The sequence below is a fragment of the Acinonyx jubatus genome, chromosome D4 (genome assembly GCF_027475565.1).
Source record: "Acinonyx jubatus isolate Ajub_Pintada_27869175 chromosome D4, VMU_Ajub_asm_v1.0, whole genome shotgun sequence".
Lineage (NCBI taxonomy): Eukaryota > Metazoa > Chordata > Mammalia > Carnivora > Felidae > Acinonyx > Acinonyx jubatus.
The window spans coordinates 50088364-50102416 of record NC_069391.1 but is presented as its reverse complement, the minus strand read 5'-3'; the positions used below and the strand labels follow the sequence as shown (position 1 = coordinate 50102416).

Genomic DNA, 14053 nt, shown 5'->3' with positions numbered 1-14053 from the left:
TTCACCAAGTTATTGCCCATACGGCTGGTGCCCTCTGGTAGCAGAGAAGTATTGCAAAGTCATCCTGCCCTGGGCCCTTCACACCAGAAACATGGAGATGCCACAGGAACCTCTACACTCCAGTCATGACCTCTGGAGATGGTCACGGTGGAAAAGAAGAATTATCTTCCATCAAAGTCCTGGGGAAAAAAAACAGGTCTACAAAATGGGGGACATCCTCATGCTAATTCTTTTGTGGCCCCAAATGTTGATAATGGTGACTATGATAATGGTGACTTTGGCTCAAAGTTGAAAGTTTCTCTATTCTCATCCCCACCGATAAGCAAGGAACAGGAAGCCAAAAGGTTCCTAATCATATTGGTGATTGCTTATCAACATGGCCACAGGGACTGATATCTCTAGGATGACAACACAGGAAGATTACCTTCGGTTCTTATTATCATCTAAAATTAACAAAGAATGCTCATAGCATATGACCACGTGGCAAAAGCTTACAATTTTTTTTATTTCTGATCTTATCTTAAGAATAAGACACAGAGGCAATGACAAGTAGCCCTGTTTCCTGTAAGTTACACAAGCGTGGCATTGAGCTTTTCTACATCGTGTTGATCAGAATTCATAGAAGTTTCAAATTGCTTTTTTGTTGGCTTATAAATGGTAAATTTATTCTAAATTAATGTGAGCATAGTAAACTTTTTTTATTTTAGACTCATCACTATACGAAATTGTCATAACTATTAATCATAGCCCAGTCACTAGCAGAGTGCACAGCAATTGTTTATTTTCAAGTTTCAACAACCTTGGGACACTCAGGTGCCAGTCAGCATGCTGGAAAAATTAACCTGCTCATATTTTTCCATGATAGTTTTACTTTCTTTCTCCCTTATTCTGGAATAATATTTTGTCTCATTGTTGCCATTAGCAATAAGAACTTATTGTGCTTTATGCGGCTGCATTCCCTTGCTAGTCTATAGTGCTTTGTTACCTTAGACTGGTATTTAAATCTAACAGTTAAGAGACACCTTAACACCCTAGTTCACATCCAGACTGCTCCATTTGAATGAGACAGTGAGTCAGTAACCATAAAGGCCCTGAATGTAACTTCTTGGGCAACACGGACTCTAGCAGCGAATGTTGATGTCGTGCCAGCACTATAGAAGTAAGAGGGATCTACATGGAATTGTGGAGATGAATTAAGAAATGACGTCAGGTATCAAGACTCTGAAAAGTAGGTCACTTGAAACATACCAGGGCCTAGATCTGTTGGTCGAATTGCTCTTATTTAGACTAGTTCCCATCCCTGGCTCCTCTTGGTGGCCCTTTTAGACCAGAGTGTGTGTTCTGGGTACAAAAATAGGTCAGGGAGGCAATTCTGTGTAGCGCTGCTGAGAACCCTGAATGGCAAACAGTGTCAAAGACTGTTATTAGACTAAGGAAATAGATTTACTGTGTGGGAAATGGGGACAGATCTTTAGAGGGCTTTAAGTAGGAAAATGATATAGTAAAAGTAATATTTGACAGACTTAATCTGATATTCTGTAAGAGTAACCAATAGTGGGAGCAATTCAAGGAAGAAATCCTATTTTGAGAGTAACAGATGTTCTAGACCGGGATGGAAATATGTGGCAAAGATACTGTTAACTGCCCCTGCCACAACCTACACATTTCCAATCAAACATGACATTCTTTTTCATCAGCCCAGGTGCTGCCTTGGAATTCATTTTAACATTCCCACCAAGCATGGTGGCAGTTGATATATAGGATGAAAGTCATTTGTCAACCCCGTTGTATCCAGTAAATGGTGACATTCCTGTATGTGTATTTCTACCATCTATCAGACCGGTTGTCTACATCAGATTCAGAGAACTTCGTGATTCTGTGGCATACGGACAATAACTCATGGACCTTGATTCTCATGTTTTCATGGCAGAAGGAAAAAAGGGAGATGTGAGGTTTTTCAGAGCCATAGATCAGAGCTAACTCTTCTTGGTTAAGACTCAAGTGTTGAGATTCCCAGTGGGTGGGCTATTCCAATAATGACTATTTTAGTTGACAGACACTCTGGCATTGACCTCACTTCAAGCCACTGCTGGAACTTTCAAGAAGGAATGTTGATTGAGCAACATGTGCATGGGCCTATGTGGGACTCACTTTCCATAACTGTAAGTGAAGACTTGGGACCAGTGAGTCTCTGTTGCTCTCACACCCTTTGTTGTATGACACAGACTTAGAAAATGCCCAGTGGAGGCTCAGCCATGCAGAGTGGACCCAACCTAAACAGATTCATTGTCCTAGGCAAGACAGGTGCTGATTTTCTTTGCCCTTATTTTACAGCTGTCCTTTGTGCTGGGAGGCCTGAACTGTGCCAACTGCTGTGTATGGAGGGCAAGGCCCATGCCACCCCTTTTAGTGGTCCAGGTCTAGGTCCTGGGGCTCCAATTTTAGAGCAGCAGTATCTCAGGCCTCCCTGCAGCACCTACACCTTTTGGCAGCCTTCTGTTAAAAATTTTTTTGGTTGCTAAGACTCAAAATTAATATTTCTCACAGTATCATTTATAGGGCATTAGCATTTGTATTTTGCAAAAAAAAATAACTTTTATTGGAGTTTCCCTTAGAAGAGCAATATATTTTCATTGTAGAACAATTAAAAATAGAAGCAAAAATAAAAAACTAAAAATTGTCTATAATTGCCTAGCCCAGATAAAACGAGTACAAATATCTTTTTCCAGCCATTAATATACACATCATACATACCTTTTGTCTACAATGAACTCATACTCTGTATGCTGCTTGCAACTTTTTTCACTAACTGGTATATAGCAATTATCTTTCCATGTCTCTATGCTTCTATAGTTTTGATTTTGAGGGCTGTTTTGGTAGGAGGTATCATACATTCAACCAACTCTCTAATGTTGAACTTTTAGATTCCTTGCAATCTTTTGCCAATATAAAAACAGAGATGTGGTGAATATTCTTATTCTTAAAATGTTTGTGTACACCTCTTGGCACAAATTTCTAGAAGTGGAATTATTATGTCAAAAGTTTTGTATATTTTAGTTTTTGCTCTTTTCAAATTGCCCTCCAAAAAAGCGTTATCTATTTATATGTGCACAGCACAATGTGAGAATTCTCACTTCCCTAAAATATCATCAACAGTATATATAACCAAGAGTTTTTACATTTACCATTTAAATTGGTAAATACACAATAGTATAAAATACAATATGAAAATTATGCCATTTAAAATTTTTATTTACGATGTTTAAAAATTCTTGGTTTTAATGTTTATTAATCATTTGCATTCATTTATGAGTTGCCTGTTCAGGTCCTTTTTCATTGATTGGTAGAAACCTATCTTACTTTAATGATTTGTAAGACACAATACATATTTATATATGTTTGACATATATTTGACATAAAAGTTTTTAACAGCCTTAATGAGAGATAATTGGCATTGGTATAAATAAATACAACACATTTAAAGTCTAAAATTTGATGTTTTGATACACAGATAAATCCATGAAACCATCACTGCTGTCAACATAATGAACATACTCATCATCCCCAAAAGTTACTTTTATAAAATCATGCCTTCACACCTTTGCCCCACCCCTCATCTACCCCCAGCAACCACTGATCTGCTCTCAGTATAGATCAGATTATATTTCTAGAATGTTTTATAAAAGGACCCATACTGTAGGGAGACTGGCTTCTTTTGCCCAGGATAATTATTTTGGCATTCATCCATATTGTAACATGCAACAGTGCATCTTATTGTCAACTAGTGTTCCGTTGTACACATAGACTATAGTTGGTTTAATCACCCACTTGTTGAGGAACAGAATGGTCATTTCCCATTTCTGGTTGCTACAAATGAAAATGCTGTAGGTATTCACGTACCCTTCTTTCTATGGACACACACTTTCATCTTTCTTGATTAAACACCTAAAAGTGAAAGGGCTGCGTCATATAGTAGGTGTTTGTTCAACATTTTAAGAAACAGCCAGACTGTTTTTTAAAGCAGTTGTACTACTCTACATTCCTGCTGGCAGTATCTGGCATTTCTAGTTTCTCCACATCCTAGGCAACACAGACTATAGTTAGTCTTTAATTTGAGACCTTCTACTGGGTCCGTAGTGGTTTCCTGTTGTGGTTTTAATTTGTATTTCCCTAATAGCTAATAATGTTGAGCATCTTTTCTTGTGCTATTTGCCATCCTGATTTCTTCTTTGGTGAAGTGTCTATTCACTTTTCTTCCCTTTTTTTTTTTTTAATTGGATTGTTTGTTTATTGAATTTTGAGAGTTCTCCATATACCTTAAAGGCAAGTCTTTTATTAGATATATAATTTTCAAATATCTTGTCCCAGTCAGTGGATGTCTTTTTTACTCTTTTAGTGTTTTTCAAAGAGCAGAAGATTTTAATTTTGATGAAGTCCCACCTATTATTTTTTTTTATTTTATAGATGGTTCTTTTGCAGTTGTATTTAAGAAATTTTCCTACTTCAGGGTCCCAAAGATTTTCTTCCATGTTTTCTTCCAGAAGATTTATATCGATATTGTATGGATTTAGGTTTTACAGTTAGGTCTATCATTTCTTTTGAGTTTGTTTTTACCAAGGGTGTGAGGTATATACTGAAGTTCATTCTTATGCATATGGTTACCCAACTTGTTCCACTACCATTTGTTGAAAAGATTATTCTTTCTCCACCCAATTGCCTTGGCACCTTTGTGGAAAATCAGTTGTCATTATATGTGTGGGTATATTTCCAGACTATTCTGTTTCAGTGATATATTTGTCTCTTTACATCAATACCACATTCTACCCAACACCCTATGAATCATGAGGTTTTCCAGTCTGGCTGATAGGAACAGGTGCTATTCTGTACCCTGTGTGAGCCCCAGAAGCTGCTACCTCTAATTCTTTCCCTTTTCCCTGCCTCTGGTAGTTCTTCACAGGCATGCATTGATGTAGATTCTATTGAATACGCAAGGCGGACCGTCTGCAGATTTCTGGAATTCATTTATTCATTCGATCTCCCTCTCTCTTTCTCCGTCTGTCTGTCTCTCTCTCTCTCTCTCTCTCTCTCCAGTTCTCTCTTCTCTGATAGTCCATTCTGTAAACTCAAGCCACCTTGATCTCCTGTGCTTTCAGCTCCCTCTCCTAAACTCAGGAGTCCACTGGGCTGCACGTAGGTTTTCCTATGTTGCAGCCTGGAAACCCTCTCAAGGCACTAAGCTGGGGAAACATAGGGCTCACCTTGTTTTATTTCCTGTTTCTCAGGGATCAATGACATTAATTGCCCAATATCCTGAAAACCACTGCTTTATACATTTTGTTCATTTTTTAATATTTTAAGCAGGAAAGTAAATTCATTCTTTTACTCCATTTTGCTCGGAAAGAGGCATACATATATGTGCAAGATATGTGTGTGTGTGTGTGTATATATATATATATATATATATATATATATATATATATATATATGTGCCTGTAGATGTATACACACACACACACATATATATTATGTGTATGTTTTAAATATTTGCCTAGACTAAGCTGATACCCAAATTTTGCAATCACATTCTAGAAGTATTACATAAGCACTTTTAAGAGATAATGTTTTACAGGCTTGGCAAACTATAGTCCCTGGGCCGAATCTAGGTCACTACTTATTTTTATAAAGTTTTATTGGCACACAGCCACACCCATTTATTTACCTTTGTATTGTCTATGGCTTCTTTCATACCATAATGGCCGAGTCAAATGCTTGTGACAGAAACCATATGGCCTAGAAGACATATGCCATATGCGGTGCCCAAGTCAGAGACAGTCCTCCTGACCTCTCTACTGGAAACTCATGTTAGGCTAGTCCCACAGAGCCAAACAGCACAGCCTTTTCTCATACCTTGTGATTTACCAAGAGAAGAGCGATTTAGGCATTCCAACCTGGGTTTGCAAAGTAAAGTTTTTCCAGGAAAGAAATCATTGTGCCTGGCCGTTCTCCCCAGCCAGGCCTCAAGGGTCACAGCCAACACACACAGTAGCATCTCAGCAGCGTCAGCATGCTCCCCTGGGCCCTGCATGGTAACAGCCCCACCTCTCAGAGCCCTTCCATCCCTGGAGAAGCCAGACAGGGAGGCCAAGGGCCACACACCACAGCCGGGCAGTGGTGTTTTCCTTCTGGCCACCTGAGACAGGTGGCCTGCCCATTTTCTTCTCTGTTCATTTGAAGTGCCCAGAATTGCACAGCCTGGCTGGTATAGATTCAGTTCCTACAAATCCTACCACGTCAACGAGGGAGCTGTAGCTGGAATATACGGGACCCAGGTCTGGAGCCTAAGGTGGAGTTTATATTGTTCTCATACAAACCCCTGAAGGTAGGAGGATGTTTCAGAAAACAGTTGAGTAAATATTAATGTTTGAAGTTGAAAGCCTTGGTAAAGGGCCTAAGAAGGGACTATCTCAAAGATAGATCAATTTGCTCCTTGAATAAATATTTATTGAGTGCCTATTATGTGCCAGCCACTGTGCTAGGGCCAGGGACACACAGTAAATAAGATAAATCTAGCTCTCATTCATTCAAGAAAAATTTATTGAGCATTTCCTATGCATTAGGCACTAATCTAGATCTGAAGAAACAGTAATGAAGCACATTAACATGTGCCCTCATGTGGTCTGAATTCTAGCAGGGGCACTTCGAGTCTGGTAGGGAAAGTAATTCAAGTAGGAAGACTGTGATCAAAAGAGTAAGAACTGGTGCTTTGGGGACACTTGAGGAGGGGATATTTGCGCTGGGATTGGAAGAGAGGCTGGAAGTTATGAGAGAGCATTCCAGTCAGAGGAGTTCCAGAGCATTTCAAGGCAGAGGAACCAGCAGAGGTTCTAAAGCAAGAAAGCCTAGAGTATTTGAGGAAGTGTCACAGCCATAACTAAGGGCAGAGTGGCCTCAGATGAAGCTAAAGAGAGAGGCAAGAGCAAGTTTCTGGCACTCTGTGAGCCCTGGTAAGACTTTCACACTCTGCACTAAATGCAGTGGGAAGTCTCTGAATGGTTTAAAAGCAGGAGAGAGACATCATCTCATTTGTGTTTTTAAAAGCTTGTTCTGGTTACTGTGACGGGGATATGTTCTAGGGAAGAGACTAGATGGAGTCCACCATTCAGGAAGTATTCCAGGTAAGAGATAATGATAGGTGAGAGTAGAGAGCTGGAGAGAATGGAAAGAAGTGAACTAATTCAGGGACATGTAGGACATAACACTGATAGGACATGGCAGATAGGTTAACATGGGAGGTGGGGGTGGGCAATAGTAATCCATACAATTCTCAGTAAAGCTCATGTACCTCCTATGTGATGATGACACATTTCAGACCACTCAAGTCAACATGTTGGAATAAAATGGAGAGCTACCTAGGTGTGTGACTGCAGAGAGCATTGGTGTGAAGAGAAGGACAGTCAAAGCTTCTGTTATTAAATCCTGGTTCATTTCCTTAACACACCTGTCCAGTTTCCATTCGATGCTGGGCCTTGTGCCCTCTCCCAGCCTTAGAGGATCTCAGAAGCAGTAGGAAAGAGAGAAAAGTCAGCCATGTGTGAGAAAATCTCTGAAGAGTTGCAAAAAAAAGCCAGGGGAGTGAGGACCCCTTTCTCTGGTGAAGGAAAATCAGCAGGCTTCAGAGAATTGTTCAAACTCAGTCTTAAATGATGAGTAAAAGCATTCCAAGCACTGAGGCAATAGACACATACTTACTGAGTTCCTTCTGTGTTCTGGGGCACCATTGAAGGCACTGGGGATGTAGCAGGGAACAAAATAAAAATCCTTTCTCTCACATAGCTTTCATTGTACTAAGGGAAATAGAAAATAAACACAATGACGTAAATGACACAGTATATTAGAAGGTATGGAAAGTGGAGTATATTAGATAAGTGCTATGGAAAAGAAATAGAGCAAGAAAGATGGAAAGTGCTGATATGGGAACAAGGATGCAATTTTAAATTAGACTGGCAGGAGAAGGCTCACAAAGAAAGTAATCTTTGAGCAAAGACTTGAATGTGAGCTATTGAGCCTTGCATACATCTGGAAGAAAAGAAGAGGGGAGATGAGGGGAGAAAAGGGAAGGAAAGGGGAGAGGAGGGAAAGCTGTGGAAAAGCCAGTGTGGAGTCTTTGAGGCAGGGACATGCCTAGTGTGTTCAAGGAACAACAAAGAAGCTAGTGTGGTGTTGCCGGAATGGAGTCATCGGGGTTGTGTGTGAGAGAGAGAAGATCAGAGACGTAACAAGGCTGAGGGCAAATTGTGTAAGGCCTTGTAAATGGTCATGTTAAAATAACAGTGAGAGAAAAAAACTATAAATGCCCAAATTTATAAACAGACTCAATATCGCATTGAGCATCATGGGCTTTTCCAGGATTAGGCAAGGGCAGGCAGAAGTGATTTCTTTTATTGGAAACCATGCAGCCAGCTGAATGTTATATAGCTGACTCTAGTAAAACAGAGGTTTATCAGGCTGGCTCTGGTACAAGCCAATATTGCTGACTTAATTTGACTCACATGTGTTGGGCACCTGCTACATCTACCTGGCTCTGAGCTGGGCTTCTACAGGCACGTGCCTGGCCATTTCTTTCATCAAGGACGAGGTTCCCAGTTGCACGAGAGTCACTGAGAAGTTAAAAAAAAAAATGTCCTAGGGGCACCTGGGTGGCTCAGCCAGTTAAGCATCCGACTTCGGTTCAGATCATGATCTCATGGCTCATGAGTTTGAGGCCCCGGTTGGGCTTTCTGCTGTCATTGCAGAGCCTGCTTCAGGATCCTCTGTCTCCCTTCTCTTTGCCCCCACCCCTGCACACATGCACTCTATCTCAAAAACTAATAAACATTTAAAACCCAAAAAATGTCCTACCTGAGACCAATTAATACAGAATTTCTGGGGGTGGGGGTAGACATCAGTCCTTTTGAAAACTGATTCTCAGAGCTTGAATGGACTTTACAAGTCACTTCTGCATCCCTTTCTACTCATGTAGAGACTGATATGGGAAAATGGGAGGCTTTATCATTTAGAAAATTTTAAACTGGTATTCAAGCCTCCTTGCTATTCAGACCTACCCTCTACATTTATCCTTCCATCTTATTCCTATCTCAAATGATCCCTCCATTCCAATCAAAATGTTCCCTAGTAATTGCCATGGCTTTGAGCTTTCCTTGCCTGGAATACCCTCCCCTGCCCCTTCATTTCTGGCTGTATCCTAGAAGTCTTCAAGGCACAGTTCAAGCCATTCTGTGAAACCTTCTTGCAGTGCTCCAGCCTGAACTGATCTCTCCTGCTGACCTCCTGAGGCATCTACTCCAGACCAGGGTTGGGCAAACTTTTTCTGTAAAGGACCAGATAGGAAGGAAGTACTTTATGCATTGAGAGCCATAAGACGCCTATCGCAAGGACTCAACTCTGAGGTGTAAACAGCCATAGACCGTAAGAAACAAATGAGTGTAGCTGTGGTCCAATAAAAGTTGATTTCCAAGTATCCAGGCCATAGCTGAATAGTCAACCCCTGCTCTAGACCACTGATAGGACACTGAGCTTTCCACATTTTCTATTATTAAAGGTATTTCTCATTTGTGTCAGGTCTCCCAACTAGATTCTAGGTCCTGGAGAGAAAAGAGGCTGTCTAAATAGTCTCAGGTGATTTAAAACAATGTTAGGTAGGGGCACCTGGGTGGCTCAGTTAAGCGTCTGACTTCGGCTCAGGTCATGATCTCATGGTATGTGGGTTTGAGCCCCGCTTCGGGCTCTGTGCTGACAGTTCAGAGCCTAGAGCCTGCTTTGGATTCTGTGTCTCCCTCTCTCTCTGCTCCTCCCTCATTCATGCTCTGCCTCTATCTCTCAAAAATAAATAAAAGTTAAAAAAAAACTTTTTTTAAACAGGGTTAGGTAGCAGGGCCTTGGCTGAGAAAGCCTCTTGAGTCATTTCCATCTCATTTCTATTACAATTATAACTTTATCATCTGTCCCACATACTTCCACCCTCGCCCCACCCTGTACACTTCCTGATTATTCTGGTACAGACTGGATTGAGCACTTCCTGCACCCCATTATGAGGCAATTCACACAGCAACAGTCAGTGAGTACCCTCGGCCACATCTGTTGGGAAACCACTTTTCATATGATTGTTTGGAAAACTAAGATCATCACTGTTTCCTCTCTAAAGATAGTTATGGGAACAGCAAGTTCTGATGGCCAAAAGTTAGGTAAAAAAATTAATCCACGATGGGGGACCGCCCCATCAGAAATTACAGACATGGCAAACAAAAGTGATGCAGAGAAAAAAATAGGAAAGGGCTAGCATATTTAATGAGGAGAAGGATAGAAGAGGAATTTATCCTGACCCTTTTTGAAGAGACATGAGTTGGCATCTGTTTCCTCATTTATATGGAAAGCCTGAGGTTTTATGTCACAAGGAAAATGCTTTTGATTTCCTATAGCTTTGCCCACAAAAAGAATATGCTTTGCTATTAAGAAGAAAGGTCAGCATTTGTGGTTGTTATGGCACATGCTTATGCACTTTTGTCTTTTCTTTTTAATAAAATCCAAAGTAGAGAATAGAGACCCCATAGGGACTGCAGGAAGCTCTGTAGCACATATACTATAAAACTGAATCAGTATTTCAGAGGGCATTTATGAGGAAGCCACAGGAAGGAGCACTGTGGTTCTTTAGATTGGAGTGAACATCCATAAATTTAAAAAGACACCAGAGCATAAGTGACACTTAAAATAGTTGGACACAGAAAGCGAGGCAGTAAATCTCCCTGCCTGGCCACTGTTCCAAGCCACAGCAAGCATCCAGGCACGAGCTTATTTTAAGACTCCAATAGTCAGGAAATGGGGACCTTGAGAAACTTACACTTGCCCCTGCCCTTTCCTGGCACAAGGACACAGTTCGCAGACCCATCTGCCCTCCCCGCCATGTTTAACAGGAATGACGTGAATGAGTCGGATGTCCCAGAAATAGACTGGTATTGAAAGTCCATCAGTGGGAAAATGAGGAACTCTCCACTTTACCTAATAAATCCTTCCTCAACCCCGAACTGACTTTTGAAAATACTGACTCTGGTTCCATGCCTTCCTGCATCTATGTGGTGTAGAGGCAGTTTTACATCGTGCCCAGAGGCAGATGGTGGAAGGGAAGACAGGATCATGAACCTAAGACCCCCTGCCTTGGTTCCCATCCTACCTTGTACAGTGAAGAGCACAGGGGTAGTGCCTCAGTTAGAAGACCTGTTACCAAATCCTCAGTTATAAATAATTGTCTTAGTCCATTCAGGCTACTATAACAAATGCTACAGAATGGCAGAAATTTACTTCTCAGTTCTGGAAACAGGAAGGCAAGAATCATGGTGCCTGCGTGGTCATATTCTGGTGAAAACCCTCTTCCTGGTTCATAGCCAGCACCTTCCTGGTGTGTTCTCACAAAGTGGAAGGGGCTAGGGATGGATCTCCATAGTCTCTTTCATAAGAACACTGACCTTTCCCTGAGACTGCCACCCTTATGATTTATACACTCCCGAAGGTCCTCTGTCCTAATACCATCACACTGAGCATTAGGATTTCAGCACATGAATTAGGGAGGGGGGACACTAACATTCAGAACATAGCAATAATGCCCATCTTGCAGAATTAATTATGATAAAGGTTAAGTGAAATCATATCATATGCAACCTGCCCAGTTTAATCTTGGTACAAAGTGGATACTAACTTACGTTAATTTCTTGCCTCTATCCTTTGCTTCCCTTTGAATCTATGAACCAAGAAGTCCGTTCTCTTCTTCACTGTGGTCTGGCACAAGTTCTTCCTTACAGGATCAGAGTTTGTTGCCATTTTGAGCGTACATCACTGGCTAAAAATCATTCAGGGTTCATTCTATGCCAGATGCTGGGTTGGAACAGACAAGCACAATGTAGGCCCCCTGACATCCAGAAACTTCTTATCTAGTTAGAACATTATCAACACAGAAGGAATGATAAGAAAGCAGTAGAAGTTGACAAGGAGAAGAATAAAAAGCACTGAATGGTTGCTCTGTGAATTTGGAATAAAAGACCAAGGTTTCAGTTCTCTTTTGAAAGTTCTATTCCCATCTATCCACCTCAGTCCCATGCTCTGTGTTGGGGCCCTTCACGTGCACATTGGAGTTTGCACAGCACTGTGGTTAGGAGTGCAGACTTGGTCAGAATGCCTGGCTCGGCTGCATGGTAACAGCTGTATGACCCTGAGCAAGTTCTGGAAGTTCTCTCTGCCTTTGACTGTAAAATGGAGGTAATAACTGCATATACCTCCAGGGCTTTTGAAAGGAGTAAATGAGGTAATACGTATAAAGTGCTTACAATGGTGCTTTGGCACACAGTAAATGCTCAGCTAATGCTAGTCATTAGTATCTTGGCAGTACATGCTCTTGCCCCAGCCCTCCTCTTCTTGAAGTGGGAGAACCAAGAAACTTAAGAATGCCCTGGGGATACTGTATTATATATCTGAAAGTTGCTAAGAGAGGAAATCTTAACCGGTCTTCCACAAAACAGAAATGGTAATTAGGTGATGGAGGGGTTAGCTATGGTGGTAATCATTTTGCAATAAACAAGGGTGTCAAATCAACACGTGTTGTACAACTTAAACAATGTTATATGTCAATTATATCTCAATAAAGCTGGAAAAGGTGGGGGAGTGGGGGAGAATGCCCTTAGGGGCCAAGTCCTGAAGGCAGAGATTACCTACCTTTCCACTAACTTACCCATTTTATGCTGTTCATTTTTCCTTTATTTACTAGCTAATTTATATATTTACTAATTTAACATACTTTTTGGTCAGGTTCCCTCAGACAATTTCAGCCTATCTCAGATAAATTAAGCAAGAAAAAGGGAAGGGCTTTTGCCCACTACTGAAGCAAAAGGATGAAAAGGGTGTGAACTTTGGAATAGGATTTGAACAATGGTTAAGTCACATAACCTTTATGGGCCTTCCTTTCTCATGAGTAAAATGGGTTGATAACCCATCTCTGAGGACCAATTTGAGAGTCAAATGAAATTAAATATGTAAAAAATTTTTGTAAGCTCTAAAGTACTCTATGAGCCCTCATCCTGAGGCTAGAGGTAAGGGTGGAGGTAAAGGTGGGATTTCTAGAACCCCAAAGAGAAGGCAGAATCTCAGGGATTCTGGACTATTTGAGAAGACCCTAGCTTCCAGCCGAGAGCAGTTTCCTTACCTGTTTCTCTTTGCTACGTACTGGAACGTAGATTGCATTGTTGTTTTTTTAACCCTTGGGAGACTGTTGCTGATAAAATATAGAGGACTCAAAGCACCCGAGCTGACTTCATGGAAAAGTGGGACCTGAGCAGCACCAGGACTTACGGGATTAGACAGGCCAAGAAAGGGACACAGGTGTGAGTTAGGCATCCCTCATGAGAGACAGGGAGTAGTATAAAGCAGAAGACACAGTCCTATTCTACATCTATGGGCTTGGCCCATGGAATACAGATGCCTGGACTCACTTGTTGTTTTTTGAGACAGAATGGAATAGAATGGAATCAAAACTCAGCCAGGATCTTGTCTCATATCAGTCACCTGTTGCCACTTGTAGGAGGTTGCAATCTTTTATCTTTTTGTGTGTTATGCCTGCTGTGTTCAGGAAAAGTTTGGAAAAGCAGAGTTTGGAAAATATTAGGGAAATCAAGTTTGTTTAACCTCTTACCAGAATTAGCTTCAGTTTCTTTTGTGAAGCAGAATTATCACCCGGCTTCTGCTTTGTAGTACCTTTTTCTCTCCTGAATAAGAAGTCATTCCCAACACACACACATACTCCTTAACTTCTTGTTACCCATGGATATTGGCCTTAACACTAAAATTTGAGGGCTTCCTTTGACTTTAAGGCTCTTAGAGCTTTAAACAAAAAAAAGCAGCCCATTTAATTGTTCTTTGCTCTTGAAAGGAAAACAAAAAAGAGGAAGGTAGTTTTCTTGAGAGCATCAGTTTTAATGTCCTCTTTTATGTCAAAAAAGTACTTTCTAGATACATA

The 14053-nt window shown here is 40.9% G+C and overlaps 1 protein-coding gene across 9 annotated transcripts in view; it reads left to right on the top strand.

Moving 5' to 3' along the window:
• The window catches only part of ADAMTSL1 (ADAMTS like 1), an 872819-nt gene that overhangs the window by 803991 nt on the left and 54775 nt on the right, over positions 1-14053 (top strand). The window contains exon 25 of one of the 9 annotated variants that reach the window (XM_053205055.1): positions 2050-5331. The exons of the other annotated variants lie outside the window; for them this stretch is intronic. Coding sequence (XP_053061030.1) covers positions 2050-2231 — 182 coding nt within the window. The 3' untranslated portion in view covers positions 2232-5331. Of the gene's footprint in view, positions 1-2049; positions 5332-14053 lie in introns of those variants that run through there. 9 annotated transcript variants of the gene reach the window in all.